The sequence below is a fragment of the Carcharhinus amblyrhynchos genome, chromosome 6, assembly GCF_965287045.1.
Source record: "Carcharhinus amblyrhynchos chromosome 6, sCarAmb.v2.hapA, whole genome shotgun sequence".
Lineage (NCBI taxonomy): Eukaryota > Metazoa > Chordata > Chondrichthyes > Carcharhiniformes > Carcharhinidae > Carcharhinus > Carcharhinus amblyrhynchos.
In genome coordinates this window covers 58,902,582-58,918,075 of record NC_137329.1, presented here as the reverse complement: position 1 = coordinate 58,918,075, position 15,494 = coordinate 58,902,582, and the positions used below count along the sequence as shown (strand labels likewise).

The window sequence follows — 15,494 nt, the reverse complement described above, 5'->3', positions numbered from 1 at the left end:
GGCTGTTCCTGTGCTGTAAACTTGCTACATTTGTAAATAAATATTCTTATTTGATACATTTGCTACAATTTACTTATCCCAAAAGCTGCGCTGGAATTTATTCGTCACCAGTAACAGTTCTGTTCATTTGTCACCAGTAATTAAACATGTGCTTATTTTCTCTCGTATCCACATTCGATCTTATTTGTCCATAGAAACTACATTCAGATCTATTTGCTCCAAGTACCTATACTGAGTTTATTTATTTAACACGACTACAATTTATTTATTCTCAATTACACAATCACAGTTTATTTATTCTTAGTAGTACTGCAAAAGTTTATTTTTCCTTAGTTCAGGGCCAAATCAGAAACTCCAAGGTATGTTATGGAGTTAGCATAAGTCCCCACCTTTATTTGATTTTGGCATTAGTGTGAGCGTAAGGTGTTTTGCTCCAGATGTGATTCTAGGTAGTTTTTATTTAAACAGATTTTATTGAACAACACAGTTAAAATATAACAAATTGAAACAAATTGAAGTATTATCAATTGAAGTACTTAAATATGAGTATACGAGGGATCTGAATATTCTGTTATGAAACACCTACATTTTCTCGGAAACCATCCAAAGTCTCCAAGTTAAATTGAATTTTGGAGAGTTCTAGGCACAGGGTAAGTCCATCAGAAATTTAACCTTCTCAGGCATTTCACATGCAGTCCCTGCATGATGACTTCTGGTGGTGTGAGTTCCCCGGCGCATCTTCCAGGGTACTTTCAGGCTACGGCGCACATACCCAAAAGCTGGTTTTGCTTGGGGGTAAACCATTTATAAGCATTTTCAGAAGTTAATGAGAGCACATTATGTAGTAGAGGCAGTGTCAGTAATCCTAGTACCAGATAGATCAGACAAGGGAAGTCCAGATTAAACTACATTTATTTCAATGCAAGAGGCCTGATGAGCCTCAGGGCATGATCTCAGAGTACGGATGGTTATGCACGACTGGGATGTTATAGAAATTATTGAAACATGGCTAAGGGAGGGACAGGACTGGTAGCTCAACGTTCCAGGATACAGATGCCATAGGAAAGATAGAACAAGAGGTCAGAGAGGAGTGGGAGTTGCACTTCTGATTAGGGAAAACATCACTGAAAAGTGATATACCCGAGGGTTCGGCCACTGAGTCTGTATGGGTAGAACTGAGAAATAAGATGGGAGAAATCACTTTGATAGGGTTGTCCTACAGACCCCCCAGTAGTCTGTGGGAAATTGAGGAGCAAATATGTAAGGAGATTACAGAGAGTGATAATAGTAGGGGATTTTAACTTTCCCAACATTGACTGGGGCAGCCACAGTAGTAGAGGGTTGGATGGAGAGAAATTTCTTGAGTGTAATCAGGAGGAATTTCTCATTCGGTATGTGGATGGCCCAACTAGAGAGGGGGCAAAACTTGACCTCCTCTTGGGAAATAAGGAAGGGTAGGTGGCAGAAGTGTTAGTGAGGGATCACTTTGGGGCCAGTGACCATAATTCTATTAGTTTTAAGATAGCTATGGAGAATGTTAGGTCTGGCCCAAAAGTTAAAATTCTAAACTGGGGCAAGGCCAATTTTGATGGTATCAGGCATGAGCTTTCAAAAGTTAATTGGGGGAGTCTGTGGGAGGCTTTCAGAAGTGTGTTAACCAGGGTTCAGGGTAAGCACATTCCTCTTAGAGTGAAGGGCAAGGCTGGTAGAAGTAGGGAACCATGGATGACTCAGGATATTGAGTCCCTGGTCAAGAAGAAAAAGGCACATGACACGCAAAGGCAACCGGGATCAAGTGGATCCCTTGAAGAGTATAGGGGGTGTAGGAGTAGAGTTAAAAGAGAAATCAGAAGGGCCAAAAGGGGACACAAGATCATTATAGTGGATAAGGCAAAGGAGAATCCAAAGAGCTTCTACAAATACTTAAAGGCCAAAAGAGTAACTAGGGAGAGAGTAGGACCTTTTAAGAATCTGTGCATGGATCCACAAAAGATGGGTGAGATCCTAAATGAATATTCCTCATCAGTATTTACTGTTGAGAAAAGCATGAATGTTAAGGAACTTGGGGAAATAAATAGTGATGTCTTGAGTAATACGTATATATTACAGAGGAGGTGGTGCTGGAAGTCTTAAAGCGTATCAAGGTAGATAATTCCCTGGGACGTGAAGAAGTGTATCTCTGGACATTGTGGGAGGCTAGGGAGGAAATTGCGGGTCCCCTAGCAGAGATACTTGAATCAACGATAGTCACAGGTGAGGTGCCTGAAGATTGGAAAGATGGCAAGTGTCATCTTTGTTTAAAAAGGGCTGCAGGGAAAAGTCTGGGAACTGCAGGCTGGTGAGTCTCATATCTCTGGAGGGTAAGTTGTTGGAAGGTATTTTGAGAGACAGGATCTACAGGCATTTAGAGATGCAAGGACTGATTAGGGACAGTCAGCACCCCTTGTGAGTGGAAAATCATGTCTCACAAATCTGACTGAGTTTTTTGAAGCGGTAGCCAAGAAGACAGATGAGGCAGTGCAGTTGATATTGTCTACATGGATTTTAACAAGGTCTTTGACAAGGTACCACATGGTAGGTTGTTGCATAAGGTTAAATCTCATGGGATCCAGGATGAGATAGCTAAATGGATACAAAATTGGCTTGATGACAGAAGCCAGAGAGAGGGTGGTTGTAAAGCGTTGTTTTTCAGGTTGAGACCTGTGACCAGTGGTGTGCCTCAGGAATCAGAGCCATGTCCACTGTTTTTCGTCATTTATATTAATGATTTGGATAAGAATATAGGAGGCATGGTTAGTAAGTTTGGAAATGACACCAAGATTGGTGGCATAGTGTATAGTGAAGGAAGTTATCTCCGATTGCCATGCCATCTTGATCAATTGGGCCAGTGTGCTGACGAATGGCAGATGGAGTTTAATTTAGATAAATGCGAGGTGATGCATTTTGATAGATTGAACCAGGGCAAGACTCAGTTAATGGTAGGGCGTTGGGAGAGTTACAGAACAATGAGATCGAGGGGTACAAGTTCATAGCTCCTTGAAAGTGGAGTCACAGATAGACAGAGTGGTGAAGAAGGCATTCAGCATGCTTGGTTCCATCGATTATAACACTGAATACAGAAGTTGGGATTGCTTGTTGAAGTTGTACAGACATTGTTAAGGCCACACTTGGAATACTGTGTACAATTCTGGTCACCCTATTATAGAAAGGTTATCATTAAACTAGAAAGAATGCAGAAGAGATTTACTAGGATGCGAATAGGACTTGATGGTTTTGAGTTTTAAGAAGAGGCTGGATGGGACTTTTTTCTCTGCAGCGTAGGAGGCTGAGGGGTAATCTTACACAGGTCTATAAAATAACGAGGGGCATAGATCAACTCGATAGTCAATATTTTTCCCAAAGGTAGGGGAGTCTAAAACTAGAGAGCATAGTTTAAAGTGAAAGGGGAGAGATACAAAAGGGTCTAGAGTGGTAATTTTTTTCATACAGAAGGAGGTGAGCATCTGGAACAAGCTGCCAGAGGTAGTAGTAAAGGTGGGTACATTTTTGTCTTCTAAAACGTGTTTAGGCAATTATATGGGTAAGATGGGTACTGAGGGATATGGGCCAAATGTGGACAATTGGGACTAGCTTAGGGATTTAAAAAGAAAGGGTGTTGTGTCACGTTGGGTGGAAGGGCCTGTTTCCATGCTGTAAACCTCTATGACTCTAGACATCATGTCTCTGTTTGGAAAACTGGACTCTTTTGATCCTGCTGTGGAGGAGTGGACACAACATGTGGAACAAATGCATTACTTTTTTAGAGTGAATGACACTGTGGCAGATGAAAAGCAATGGGTCATTTTTCTGACCACTTGTGAACCGTTGACATTTGCCATTATTCGCAGCTTAACTTTCCTAGAGGCAGCAGATACAAACACCTTCCAGGAATTGGCGGACCTACTAAGGGAATATTATTACCTGGAAGACGTTCTCATTACAGGTGAAAATAAAGGAAGGACATCTACAGCACTTGGAGGAAGTCCCTAGTCATTTTTCAAGAGCTGGAGTGTGCTTAAGGTGGGAGAAATGCATCTTTTTGGCACCTCAATTGACGTATCTGGGTTAAAAAGTGGACACATCAGGTCTACAACCTTTGGAGGACCAGGTGCGGGCAAATAAAGATGCCCTGTCTCTCACCTCCATCCAGTCTGGGCTGGTGAGCATTTTCATATTAAAATTCATACTAAACTGGGCCTCCATCTTGGTTTTGCTATATCAATTGCTAAAAAAGGATTAAGTTTGGGAATGGTCCACCTGTCAAGAACTTGCTTTGAAGAAAATAAAGCATCAGCTGTCATTGTCCAAGCATTAGCACATTTTGATCCTAAAAAAGAGTTAGTGTTAACCTGTGATGCATCTCCATATGGCGTCAGGACAGTATTAGCACATAAATGACCAGATGGAGAGGGACACCCAACAGCAAATGCCCCCAGGACCTTGGTTATAACAAAAAGTATATACACCCATATTGAAAGAAAAGGGTTGGCGGTAATATTTGGAGTGAAGAAATTCCATCAATACCTTTATGGATGGAAATTTATGATTGTCACGGGTCACAGGCCACTACTGGGATTACTAAGAGAGGACAAAATGATGCCACCATTAGCATGGTCTTAGATCCCCTTGTGGGCGTATTAGCATCTTGTAACTATCAATTGGAGCACAGCTGGGAGATCTTGAGGTAAATGCATATGACTTAAAGAGGCTATTTTTAGCAGACACCCCATTGGTGGTACCCCAAGTATAAGAGATGTAACGGCTATGAATTTTCTGGATACCATCTCAGTGGCTGCACATAATATACATCTTTGGACATAAAAGGACCCTGACCTCACAAAAGATAACACAGTACTGACAGGGGAAGCAGAAAGGCCAGTACAGCCTTAAGCCTGGAGTGAAAGAGCAGTTCACAGCAGAAGACGGAATACTGCTGTGGCATGCCGAGTGGTTGTTCCAAGTCAAGCTTGCCATGATAGGAACAAAGAACAACACAGCACGGGAAACAGGCCCTTCGGCCCAACAAGCCCGCGCTGCCATTTTAACATTGTGAGTTCCCTCTCCCACCCAGATGCTGCTGAACTACATCACAGCCACCCAGGAGTATCCAAAATGAAGCTGTTGGCCAGTGGCTACGTTTGGTGGCCCAGAATGGATGCAGTCATAGTGGCTTTTGTGGGTCGGTGCCAGGAATGCCAGCAAGGACAGAAGGTGCCACCAGCATCACACATGTGGGAATGGCCAAGTAGACCATGGACTTGGTTGCATGTGCCCTTTCATGGGCTTAGTGTTCCTGGTCATAGTAGATGCCCACTCCAAGTGGATGGACATGCATAGGGTGCATTCGGCAAACACAACAAAAACAGCAGGGAAATTTCGCACCTCATTTGTGACATGTGGGATTTCAGAGGTGCTAGTCTCAGACAATGGACTGGCTTTCAGCAGGCAGGAGTTCACCTGATTCATGAAGTTGAATGGGATTTGACATATCAGGACGGAACCATACCATCCATCGTCGAATGGCCCTGAAGAGAAAGCAGGCCAAACTTTAAAAACTAGGTTAAAAACAAACAGCCAGTAGCATCAATGGACACCTAGCTCTCCTGTTGGCTATTTAACTATAGGACAACCCCTCCCACCCCCATGCCACTACAGGAATAGCGCCTGCAGAATTGTTCATAGGCACACGACCCTGCACCAGGTTAGGTTTGCTATTCCCGGGGACGAAGTAGAAAGGGTCGAGAGCTTCCAGTTTTTAGGTACTCTGATCACCAACAACCTGTCCTGGCTCCCCCATGCCAACACTATGGTTAAGAAAGCCCACCAATGCATCTACTTTCTCAGAAGACTAAGGAAATTTGGCGTATCAGCTACGACTCTCACCAACTTTTACAGATGCACCATAGAAAGCACTCTTTCCGGTTGTATCACAGCTTGGTATGGCTCCTGCACTGCCCAAGACCACAAGGAACTACAAAAGGTTGTGAATGTAGCCTGATCCATCATGCAAACCAGCTTCCCATCCACTGACTCTGTTTACATTTCCCACTGCCTCAGCAAAGCAGCCAGCATAATTAAGGACCCCACGCATCTCGGACATTCTCTCTTCCACCTTCTTCCTTCGGAAAAAAAATATGAAACTCTGAGGTCATGTACCAGTCGACTGAAGAACAGCTTCTTGCCTGCTGCTGTCAGACTTTTGAATGGACTTACATTGCATTAAGTTGAACTTTCTCTACACCCCAGCTATGACTGTAACACGATATTCTGCACTCTCTCATTTCCTTCTCTATGAATGGCGAGCGCAGAATGTAGTGTTACATTCATAGCTAGGATGTAGAGAATGATCAACTTAATGTAAGATAAGTCCATTCAAAAGTCTGACAGCAGCAGGGAAGAAGCTGTTCTTCAGTCAGTTGGTACATGACTTCAAACTTTTGTAACTTTTTCCCAAAGGAAGAAGGTGGAAGAGAGAATGTTCAAGGTGATTGGATTAATTATGCTGGCTGCTTTGCAGAGGCAGCAGGAAATGTAGATAGAGTCAATGAATGGGAGGCTAGTTTGCGTAATGAATTGGGCTACATTCACAACCTTTGGTAGTTTTTTGCTGTCTTGAGCAGAGCAGTAGCTACACCAAGCTGTGATACAACCAGAAAGAGGGCTTTCTATGGTGCACCTGTAAAAATTAGTGACAGTCGTAGCTGACCTGCCAAATTTTCTTAGTCTTCTGAGAAAATAGAGGCGATGGTGGGCTTTCTTAACTATAGTCGACATGGGGGGACCAGGATAGGTTGTTGGTGATCTGGACACGTAAAAACCTGAAGTTCTCAACCCTTTCTATTTCATCCCCATTGATGAAGACAAGGGTATGTTCTCCTTTACACTTCCTGAAGTCGATGACGATCTCCTTCGTTTTGTTGACATTGAAGGAGACATTATTGTTGCCGCACCAGTTCACCAGATTCTCCATCCCATTCCTGTACTCTGTCATGTCATTGTTTGAGATCCGACCTGCTACGGCGGTGTCATCAGCAAACTTGAAAATCGTGTTGGAGGAGAATTTGGCCACACAGTCATAGATGTGTAAGGAGTATAGTAGGGGGCTGAGAGGACAGCCTTGTGGTGCACCAGTGTTGAGGATGATTGTGGAGGAGGTGTTGTTGCCTATCCTTACTGATTGTGGTCTGAGAGTTAGGAAGTTCAGGGTCCAGTCACAGAGGGAGGTGCCGAGACCCAGACCATGGAGTTTGGAGATAGGTTTCATGGGAATAATAGTGTTGAAGGCTGACTATAGTCAATAAATAGGAGTCTAACATAGGTGTCCTAGTTATCTAGATGTTCTAGGATTGAGTGCAGGGCCAAGGAGATGGAATTTGCTGTGGACCTGTTGTGGCAGTACGCAAATTTTAGTGGATCTAGATAATCTGGGAGGACCACCTGGATCGGCTGGATGCCATGAAGGAGAAGCAGGCCATCCTGTATCCACCAGATGGAAGACGACGCGGTAACAGGGACTCCAATACTGTCTGGGAAGCAGTGACCACAGCAGTCAAAGATCCCAGGAATGTCTGAGTGCCCTCGGATGTAACTTTCATGCACATTGCCTAGGTAGGTGCACACATCTACAGAATATTAGCAAGGATGACAAAGACACTTATTCATTGACTACAGCTCAGCCTTTAACACCATTATCCCTACGAAACACATCCCCAAACTTCGTGACCAAGGGCTCGGCTCCTCCCTCTCCAACTGGATCCCAGACTTCCTAACCCAAAGACCGCAATGAGTAAGGATAGGCAACAACACTTCCTCCATGATCATCCTCAACACTGGTGCCCTGCAAGGCTATTCCCTCAGCCCCTTACTACACAACTTATACATCTATGATTATGCAGCCGAATTCTCCTCCAACTCGATTTTCAAGTTTCCTGATGACACCACCGTAGTGGGTCGGATCTCTAACAATGGCGAGATGGAATACAGGAAAGAGATAGAGAATCTGGTGAAATGGTGCAATGACAATAATCTCTCCCTCAATGTCAGTAAAATGAAGGAGATAGAGATTGACTTCAGGAAATATAGTGGAGGACACGCACCTAGCTACATCAATGGGGATGAAGTGGAAATGGTTGAGAGCTTCAAGTTTCTCGGTGTCCAGATCACCCAACCTGCCCTGGTCCCTCCACACCAATGCTATAGTTAAGAAAACCCGCCAACACCTCTACTCTTTTTGAGATCATGTATCAACCCGTGAAGAACAGCTTCTTCCCTGCTGCGATCAGACTTCTGAATGGACCTACCTCGCATTAAGTTGATCTTTCTCTATGTCCTAGCTATGACTATGCTACATTCTGTATCCTCTCCTCTCCTTCTCCCATTTGTACTCTATCTACTGTATGCTTTGCCTGTATAACATGCAAGAAACTGCATACTAATACATGTGACAATAATAAATCAAATCAAGGCGGTTGCACACAATCTGCCTTCAGGGAATGGAACATCTTCCTGCTGATAAAGGGCAGTTGCTGATTCCACAGGGCCCGAAGGACAATATGCATGGTGTCTATGGCCCTCTGCACCTACGGAATCCCAGTGGTGGTAGTGAAGCCTCCAGCTCGGGTACCTTGTTGGGTCTGGTCTGGGTCAAAATGGATATACTGGCCTGCCGGCATACTTCCCAGATGCCACGGTGGGCTGACAACTGCGAGGTGCCACACAGGTCCCCGCTCAAGCCTTGGAATGACCTGGTGGCAGAGAAGTTAAGGACTGCCAACACCTTCATTGTCACCAAGAGTGAGTGTTCTCCTCCCCAATGAGGTGCCAGGTCCACGAGGATGTGACACAGGTGTCACACTGTCTCCACACTGAAACAGAGCCTTCGGTGACACATGGGGTCCAGCAGCTCATGATAGGACATGCAGGTCCTGTAAAGATGTGGTCTCCTCTTCCATCATTTGCCCTCAGGTTAATGTTGGCCTGGTCCTGACCAGCAGCCCTCCAATATCTTGGTGCAGTCTCCAGCCTACGTCTGGCCCAACATGACGGGAAGGTAAGGCCTCCAGATGATTCCTTCCCCCAAATTCGCAACACTGAACCCCACACCCTTCCCTGAGGTGAACTCATCTCTGTACCTCATGTCCTCTTCAGCGCTTCCTGAGAATTGAACGCCCTAATGGATGATGATAGGCTATTGCTCACCTCCAAAATCCTTCTCAGAGATGAGACTGCCAGGTATATATTTAGGTAGGCCTGTTGTAAATGCCATGGACGTGACATCGCACTGGCACCCGCTGAATATTCAGTGCATTGAAATTCCAAAGTGACAGTGGCTAATGATATAGTAATATATTAAAATGAGGTACTGGGTTCCCTTGGTGTATTTTATGGTACACTGTCGAAGGGTCTTGAAAATCAGAAATTGCGATCTCAGCAGCGAGAATCGCACTTTCTGATTCTCTCTTGATTTTGCACCCGTGCCAGCAATCCCATACACAGAGAGTTCAACTTCACCATCTCTGCAGATATCTCTTTAGAGTCCAGAAGTGTAGGCCATCAGAGCCCCGAGATTTGTTAGATTTTAATCCTTCTTGTTTCTCCAATGCTTTTTCTCTGCTGGTATTAATTACCTTAATTCCTCACTCCTTTTAGCCTATATTAACCTCTAATTCTAATATGTCTCCTGCTGTGAAGACAGACACCAAGTAATTGCTCAATGCCTCTGCCATTTCCTCATTCGCCATGATAACTTCCAGTGTTTCTGCTTCTAAAGGACCACTTGAATATTGGCTGAATTAACTTGAATGTGATTGCTTGAAACAAATAAATGGTAGCACAATTACAAGGACAAATAAATTCACTGACAGTAAGCAGGGACGAATGAACAGAGGTGTCAAAAGGCACACTGATTTGGTGCATTGACCACGCTAAATTTCCCTTTGATGTACCCAAACAGGTGCCGGATATGGTGACCTGGGGATTTGCACAGTAACTTCAGTTAATGTAAGCCTACTTGTGATACTAATATATAAAATTTAAAACTTTGAACAGTGACAACTTTACTGGGGACAAATAAGTGCAAATGTATTTAATTGGTTAAATGATTATTTTAAAAGCCGATCACATGGTTTAATGGCGATGTCATTCGGGTGTTGCACAGGCAGCTGCTGTACTTTCAGTTTATATTCTGTACAGGCAACATCTGTTTCAATAAACCTGTAGCATGTTATTTTGAAATTATGCCTGCAAACCACATAATTTATTTTCATTTAAAATCTACAAGCCCTAACATAGTTGGAAAATTACAATCATACACTGAGACCCCAGGGATCAGATACTGTGTCCCACAGGAATTTTGACTTAGTCCACACCCTTGAATTGAATGTTGATACCTCAAAGATTACATTGTATAAAAACCTAGGAGTCACACAAAGCTCTTGGGTGTATTAACTGAAACCCTAGGGGCTTGACATTTATACTCCAGGATTGCACACTGGGTTCCCTAAATTCACAGGAATCATAGAATCCTATATTGCAGACAGAGGCCATTCAGTCCATTGAGTGTGCACCAACCACAATCCCATGCAGGCCCTATCCCCATACATTTACCCTAGCTAGACCCCTGACACTAAAGGTCAATTTAGCATGGCCAATCAATCTAACCCACACATCTTTGGACTGTGGGAGGAAACCCATGCAGACAAAGGGAGAATGTGCAGATTCCGCACAGCCAGTGGCCCAAGCCGGGAATCAAACCCAGGTCCCTGGTGCTGTGAGGCAGCAGTGCTAACCACTATGCCACCATGCCGCCCCGGAATCATAGAGATCTGTGCGACTCCATTAAACAGGCCACTGCAGTCAATGTGCAGACTTTTATGTTCATTGCTGTGCATTAATTAAAGGGAGTGAATTGTCTGACTGTTATAGAATCTGCTATTGAAGCCAATGGAATGAAAATCAAGCAAGTTCTATTCAGGGTAGTTGATTGCTCTCCAGCTTATTGCCCTGGCAGTAAGGATGAAACTGTATCCCATTGTACATCATTATAATATCAACTATAAATTAAATCACACATTCCCATTAAGCACACTTGGATCAACCATTTAAAGGTCTTTGTTATAACATCAATTGTCAACATTCTTGCCTCTGTTTGAAAAAGTTATGGTGCAACTTCTTCTCTACAGGGGTTGAACATATGACATAGACTGGCACATCAGTTCAGTACTGAGTGGGAGCTGTTTCTGAAAATGCTATGCTTCACATATTAAACAGAGAACCTGCCTCCTGCGCCATTGTTTTAGATGGAAGTTAGAGGTCCAGTAGCATGATTTAAAGGATAGCAGAGAGTACTGACTAACACATTTCTCTCAAAGAACAGCACTACAAAATACAGTTTAACAGGCAAATCATCCCATTACTACACCTCACTTTTGTTTCTCTACTTGTCACATTATCACCCCTTTTACCTTACACCATCATCCTTTTTAATCATTGAATCATACTCCTGCCTGGTGATTGTCGGTGGTGTTCATTCATTCATTGTTGTAGCGTCTTGCATGGTCTCCCAATGTACCATGCCTCGGGACATCCTTTCCTGCAGTGTATCAGGTAGACAGTGTTGGCCGTTTCACTCTTGAGACTCGGCCAACGTCGTCTACCTGATTCACTGCAGGGATGGATGTCCCAAAGCACGGTCCATTGGGGAGGCCATGCAGACGCTGTGACAATGAATGAAAGAAAACCGTTCGACAGTCACTAGGCAGGAGTGTTCTCTTTCTGTCGGGGAACACTTCAGCAGCCACGGGCATTCAGCCTCTGATTTTCGGGTAAGCGTTCTCCAAGGCGGCCTTCATGACACACAACAATGCAGAATCATAGAGCAGAAACTCATAGCCAAGTTCTGCACAAATGAGGACAGCCTCAACTGGGATCTTGGGTTCATGTCACACTATCTGCAAAATCTCACTAACTGTCTTTGCAAAATTACACTAACTGTCATGGTTGGAGATAATACACATCTCTTTAACCTGTGCTTAACCCTCTCTCCACTCACATTGTCTGTACCTTTAAGACTTGATTACCTGTAAAGACTCGATTGCAACCATTATCTTGTAAATTGAATGTGTCTATATATGCCCTGTTTGTGAACACAACTCCTCACGCACCTGATGAAGGAGCAAATTCCGAAGGCTTATGCTACCAAATAAACCTGTTGGACTTTAACCTGGTGTTGTGAGACTTCTCACTGTGCTTACCCCAGTCCAATGCCAGCATCTCCACATCACAGCTGAGAACACCAAAGGAAGCCAGTGGTCCATCTAATTGTGATTTAATCCTGACGAGATCCCAGAAATTTTTGGAGAGGGTTTGCCACCAGCTCTCCAGCCAATGGACGGGTCCATTGCCATAACCACTAAGTTCCACTAAAGAACTCTGTTTCTCCACAGATACTTCCTGACTTATTGAGTGTTTCCAATCTTTTTTACTGTTATTTCACCCTGTGACCATATGTACAGCTTTGTTCTCTTCAAATTGTCTGTTTGCTCGCCTCTAAGGTGACAGCACTTCAAGGTAACTCATGCAAATCATATTGAGAAGTGTCAGAGAGCTGTGGTAACATGCAACATAAACAAAAGCCTTTTTCAGTCAATTCTGGACACAGTCCTCTTCTTTTAGAGAGATTGTCATTGAGGGATCTGATTGCTTAAAGATTTGCGAAAAGACAAGTCCTCACATTACTTACTCATACAGTCTCCCCCCGACCAGCCAGAATGGCACTCAGAGCAGTAAAGCCCTTTGATGTAGAAATCATCCAGGGTTCCCCATGAACCATTATTACATCCCTTACAGTTGTCAAAGATGATGCACCCTGCAACAAAATATGAAATATTCAAAATCTGCAAGTATTCTCCATCACCTCTCACCTCAGCCGAAGATCTTTCTATTCAGATTCAATAGGGAGATCTAAATGATATCTTAATAAAATAATAGTGGACTCCTGTATGTTATTTTGGGCTCCACAATATAGAAATGATGTTGAGGCAACAGTGGAAAGACAGTTCAGATACCACCTAATATGAAGAAATATAAACAAAAAGGCTTGAAAATTCAGGATTGGTGCAATTTGAAAAGTAAAGACTGCTGGGTGATTTGATAACAGTGTTTAAAATGATGAATGCTTGGGACTGAGAACGATTGAAGGGTCTAGAAAACCCTTTGGCTATAAGTAAATGTCAGAGTTTTAGGACAGAAAGCAGGAGTTTTTTTTTCTACAGAAAAAACATAGATAAAAAGAGGAATGAAGTCCTGCAGGCAGACTTTAGGGAACTAGAAAAGAGACTAGCAAGCAAGACCTCAAAACTCCAGATGAACCCTGGGGCCATACGCAGGTGAGTAAAGAGATAGTTGGATAGAACAGGTGAACGTGTGACTGCAGAAATGGTGCGGGGGGGAGGGCTTTGGATTCCTGAGATTTGGAAGTAGTTTAGGGGAAGTAGGACTTAGGCAGGGCAAACAGGTTGCACATTCACAAAATGCTCTCATGGGCATTATGCTGGTACTCTTAGAAGCTTTTGGAGCAGAATGGGAACAGGGGGAAAGAAGAAATAAGGTACACAAAGAATGAGCACCAGTTAAGAAATAGTAAGGTATTGAGATCAGATCAAGAGGGAGTGTAATAAAGTGCAAATTAGGTTTACAGTACATGTATGCAAATGCACAGAGCATGGAAAATAAGATTCACGAGATGTAGGCATGGATAGCCACACAAGGATATGCTCTTGTGGAAGTAACAGAGATCTGGTTCAAAACCAGACCAAAAAAAATCATATTTGACTCGAAACTTTAACTCTGTTTTTCTCTCCACAACTGCTGCCAGACCTGTTGAGTTTTCATGCATTTTCTGTTTTTATTTCTGGTTCTAAAACTTTACAGTATTAAATATTCCTGGACGTGAAGTGTTCAAGAAAGATTGAGAAGAAAAGGAGGAGAGGTGTTGGTATTGATAAAGGACAATATTACAGTGCTGGAGATGGGAGATGTCAGGTGGGAATAATGTCAAAATCTATTTGGTTAAGAAACCATAAAGTTACCATTACACTACTGTGTTTATTATGTAGGCCACTTGATAATTGGAAAGATTTAAGGGAATAAATTTGCAGGAAAACTATAGTGAGAATATGGGGCTTCAATTATCCTAATATAAACTGGGACAGTAATAGTGTAATAAGCAGAGAAAAATGGGTGTTGAGAAAAATTTTGCTGATCAGTACGTTCCTTGAAGGCACTGCTGGATCTGTTCTGTGGGGGTAGATCAAGAAAATCAAATGTCAGTGGGTTAATATTTAGAGAACAATGATGAACACAAGATTGAGTTTAGTTATGAAAAAGAACAAGGTGTAATCTTGGGCAAAAATATTTAATTGTGGGAGAGCTAATTTTAGAGCTTATTGAGGACAGATTTGACCCAAGTAAACTGGAAACAAAATTTGGCTGGCAAAAAAATGGATTGCCTTTAATAAGTAGGTGGATTAGGTACAATCAAGACATGTCCCCACAAAGGGGAAATGTTTAGGAACCAAAGCCATTGCTTTCTATATAACAAAAGACATTGAGAGTGAAATGAAGACAAAAAAGGGTGCATATGATAGTTGAGTTAATAATACAAGTGAGAACTGGGCCAAATATAGAAAGTTTTGAGAACAAGTGAAAAGGGAAATAAGAACAGCATAGACCGAGTACAAGAAGAGGCTGAGAAGATTGATGAGCAAAATATGGTTGATGTGGTGTACATGGACTTCCAAATGGTTTTGATGAATTTCCACATAATAAGCTCATTAACAAAGTCAAAGCCTATGGAATAATTGGAGCATTGGCAACATGAATATGAAGATGGCTGCATGACAGGAAACAATGTAGAGAAACAGTTGTTTTTTTCCCAATTGGAGTAACTTATACAGTGGAATCCCACAGGAAAAAAGGCTGCTGCTTCTCTTGATTCATACCAATGATCTAGAGTTGGATGTCTGGAATACAATTGCAAAATTTACAAATGATACAAAACTTGGGCATATTGTGAATGGTAAAGAGGATAGTGATATACTTCAAGAGGACATAGACAAGTTGGTGTGGGTGGACACGTTGCAGGTGAAATTTAATGCAGTGAAATTTGGCAGGAAGAATGAAGAGAAGCAAAAAAGGTTGCAACAAAGTGACCAAGGGGCAAATGTGCATACATCATTGACAGTGGTAGAACAATTTCATAAAGTGGTTAAAGTGGCATACAGATCCAGGGCTTTATAAATAGGAACAAAAAGTACAAAAGGTAAGGAAGTTATAGTGAACTTTAAAGATTACTGGTTCAGTTTCAACTAGAGCACTGTGTTCAATTCTGGGCGCTACAGTTTTAGAAGGACATGAATGCTTTAGAAAGGATGCAGAAAAGATTTACAATAATGGTT

At 42.7% G+C, this 15,494-nt stretch overlaps 1 protein-coding gene across 1 annotated transcript in view; it reads right to left on the bottom strand.

Moving 5' to 3' along the window:
• Positions 1-15,494, bottom strand: part of pamr1a (peptidase domain containing associated with muscle regeneration 1a) — a 114,096-nt gene that overhangs the window by 80,824 nt on the left and 17,778 nt on the right. Inside the window, exon 3 of the mRNA XM_080191622.1 lies at positions 12,779-12,904. Within this exon, the coding sequence (XP_080047748.1) occupies positions 12,779-12,904 (126 nt within the window). The remainder of the gene's footprint in view (positions 1-12,778; positions 12,905-15,494) is intronic.